This window comes from Pyrgilauda ruficollis, unplaced genomic scaffold (genome assembly GCF_017590135.1).
Source record: "Pyrgilauda ruficollis isolate IOZ18807 unplaced genomic scaffold, ASM1759013v1 scaffold1753, whole genome shotgun sequence".
Taxonomy (NCBI): domain Eukaryota; kingdom Metazoa; phylum Chordata; class Aves; order Passeriformes; family Passeridae; genus Pyrgilauda; species Pyrgilauda ruficollis.
In genome coordinates, this window is record NW_024516465.1 from 425 (window position 1) to 3254 (window position 2830).

At 60.5% G+C, this 2830-nt stretch overlaps 1 protein-coding gene across 1 annotated transcript in view; it reads left to right on the forward strand.

The window, feature by feature from the left end:
• Positions 1-830: 830 nt before the first annotated feature.
• The window catches only part of LOC121351847 (cleavage and polyadenylation specificity factor subunit 1-like), a gene marked incomplete at both ends in the record, with an annotated part of 2543 nt that continues 543 nt past the window's right edge, over positions 831-2830 (forward strand). Inside the window, 2 exons of the mRNA XM_041464238.1 lie at positions 831-902; positions 1378-1488. Coding sequence (XP_041320172.1) covers positions 831-902; positions 1378-1488 — 183 coding nt within the window. The remainder of the gene's footprint in view (positions 903-1377; positions 1489-2830) is intronic.

Here is a 2830-nt window from a genome sequence, read left to right on the forward strand (position 1 = left end):
TGTGGTGATGGTGTGGTGACACTGACACTGTCCCTGTCCCCGTATCACAGGCGGTGTGGTGATGGTGTGGTGACACTGACACTGACCCTGTCCCCGTGTCACAGGCAGTGTGGTGATGGTGTGGTGACACTGACACTGACCCTGTCCCTGTCCCCGTGTCACAGGCGGTGTGGTGATGGTGTGGTGACACTGACACTGACCCTGTCCCTGTCCCCGTGTCACAGGCGGTGTGGTGATGGTGTGGTGACACTGACACTGACCCTGTCCCCGTGTCACAGGCGGTGTGGTGATGGTGTGGTGACACTGACACTGACCCTGTCCCTGTCCCCGTGTCACAGGCGGTGTGGTGATGGTGTGGTGACACTGACACTGACCCTGTCCCTGTCCCCGTGTCACAGGCGGTGTGGTGATGGTGTGGTGACACTGACACTGACCCTGTCCCTGTCCCCGTGTCACAGGCGGTGTGGTGATGGTGTGGTGACACTGACACTGACCCTGTCCCTGTCCCCGTGTCACAGGCGGTGTGGTGATGGTGTGGTGACACTGACACTGACCCTGTCCCTGTCCCCGTGTCACAGGCGGTGTGGTGATGGTGTGGTGACACTGACACTGACCCTGTCCCTGTCCCCGTGTCACAGGCGGTGTGGTGATGGTGTGGTGACACTGACACTGACCCTGTCCCTGTCCCCGTGTCACAGGCGGTGTGGTGATGGTGTGGTGACACTGACACTGACCCTGTCCCTGTCCCCGTGTCACAGGCGGTGTGGTGATGGTGTGGTGACACTGACACTGACCCACAGTGACACAGTGACAGTGACACAGTGACACAGTGACAGTGACAGGGTCACTGAGCTCACTGCCCTTCAACTGTACCCAGGCACTGCCTGTCCCCAAACCCATTGGTGAGTGACACTGACAGTGACAGGGACGCAGTGACACAGTGACAGTGACAGAGTGACACTGACAGTGACAGGGACGCAGTGACACAGTGACAGTGACTCGGTGACAATGACAGACACTGTCCCCATGTCCCAGGATGTGTGCTGATGGTGGTGACAATGACACTGACCCTGTCCCTGTCCCCATGTCACAGGCGGTGTGGTGATGGTGTGGTGACACTGACACTGACACTGTCCCCATGTCCCCGTGTCACAGGCGGTGTGGTGATGGTGTGGTGACACTGACACTGACACTGTCCCCATGTCCCCGTGTCACAGGCGGTGTGGTGATGGTGTGGTGCTGATGGTGACACTGTCCCTGTCCCCATGTCACAGGCGGTGTGGTGATGGTGTGGTGACACTGACCCTGTCCCTGTCCCCGTGTCACAGGCGGTGTGGTGACACTGACACTGACCCTGTCCCTGTCCCCGTGTCACAGGCGGTGTGGTGATCTTCGCTGTGAACTCGCTGCTGTACCTGAACCAGAGCGTGCCCCCGTACGGGGTGGCGCTCAACAGCCTCACCTGCGGCACCACCGTCTTCCCGCTGCGTAGGGACACCGCCCCGGCACTGTCCCTGACACTGTCCCCGTCCCTGTCCCATCCCTGGCACTGTCCCTGTCCCCATCCCTCTCCCCATCCCTGTTCCTGTCCAATCCCTGTCCTTGTTCCCATTCCTCACTGTTCTTGTTCCCATCCCTGTCCCTGTCACTGTCCTTGTCCCTGTCACTGTTCTTGTCCCCATCCCTGTCTCCCTGTCCCCTGTCCCCATCCCTGTCACTGGCCCTGTCCCTGGCACTGTCCCCATTCCTGTCACTGTTCTTGTCCCTGTCCCCCTGTCCTCTGTCCCCATTCCTGTCACTGTCCCTGTCACTGTCCCTGGCAGTGTCCCTGTTCCTGTCCCCGTCCCTCTCCAATCCCTGTGTCCCCTCTGTCCCTGTCCTATCCCCATCCCATCTCTGTCCCTGTCCCTGTCCCATCCCTGGCACTGTTCTTGTCCCCATCCTTGTCCTTGTCACTGTCCCATCCCCGTCCCTGTCCCTGTCCCATCCCTGTCCCTTGTCCCTGTCCCTATTCCCTCTCCCTGTCCCCACCCCTGTCCCTGTCCCATCCCTGTCCCATTCCCATTCCCTGTGTCCCCATCCCTGTCCCCTTCCCCATCCCTGTCCCCTTCCTGTCCCGTCCCTGTCCCGTCCCTGTCCCCATCCCTGTCCCCATCCCATCCCTGTCCACGTCCCTGTCTCATCCTTGTCCCCTATCCCTGTCCCCATCCCTGTTCCAATCACTGTCCCCATCCCTGTCCCCATCCCCGCTGTGACTGTCCCCATGCCTGACCCATCCCTGTCACTGTCCCTGCCCCCAGCCCTGTCTTTGTCCCTGTCCCATCCCTATCTCATCCCTGTCCCCATCCCTGTCCCTCTCCCCACCCTTGTCCCAGATCCTGTCCCTGTCCCCACCCCTGTTTGTGCTGATGCTGATCACGGACAGGAAGCGCTCTGTCCCTGGGACAATGGAGGGTCCCTGGGTTTTCTGGGGGTGTCCCCAAATATTTGGGGTGTCCCCAAGGGTTTTGGGGTGTCCCCAAGGGTTTGGGGTGTCTCCAAGGGTTTGGGGTGTCCTGTCACCCCCTCTTGAGGTGTCCCTTTGCTGTCCCAGCTCTGTGCTGACGCTGATCATGGACGGGGTGCATTCTGTCCTGTGGGACAATGGAGGGTCCCTGGTTTTTCTGGGGGTGTCCCCAAATATTTGGGGGTGTCCCCAAGGGTTTAGGGGTGTCCCCAAGGGTTTGGGGGTGTCTCCAAGGGTTTGGGGTGTCCTGTCACCCCCTCTTGAGGTGTCCCTTTGCTGTCCCAGCTCTGTGCTGACGCTGATCATGGACGGGGGGCATTCTGT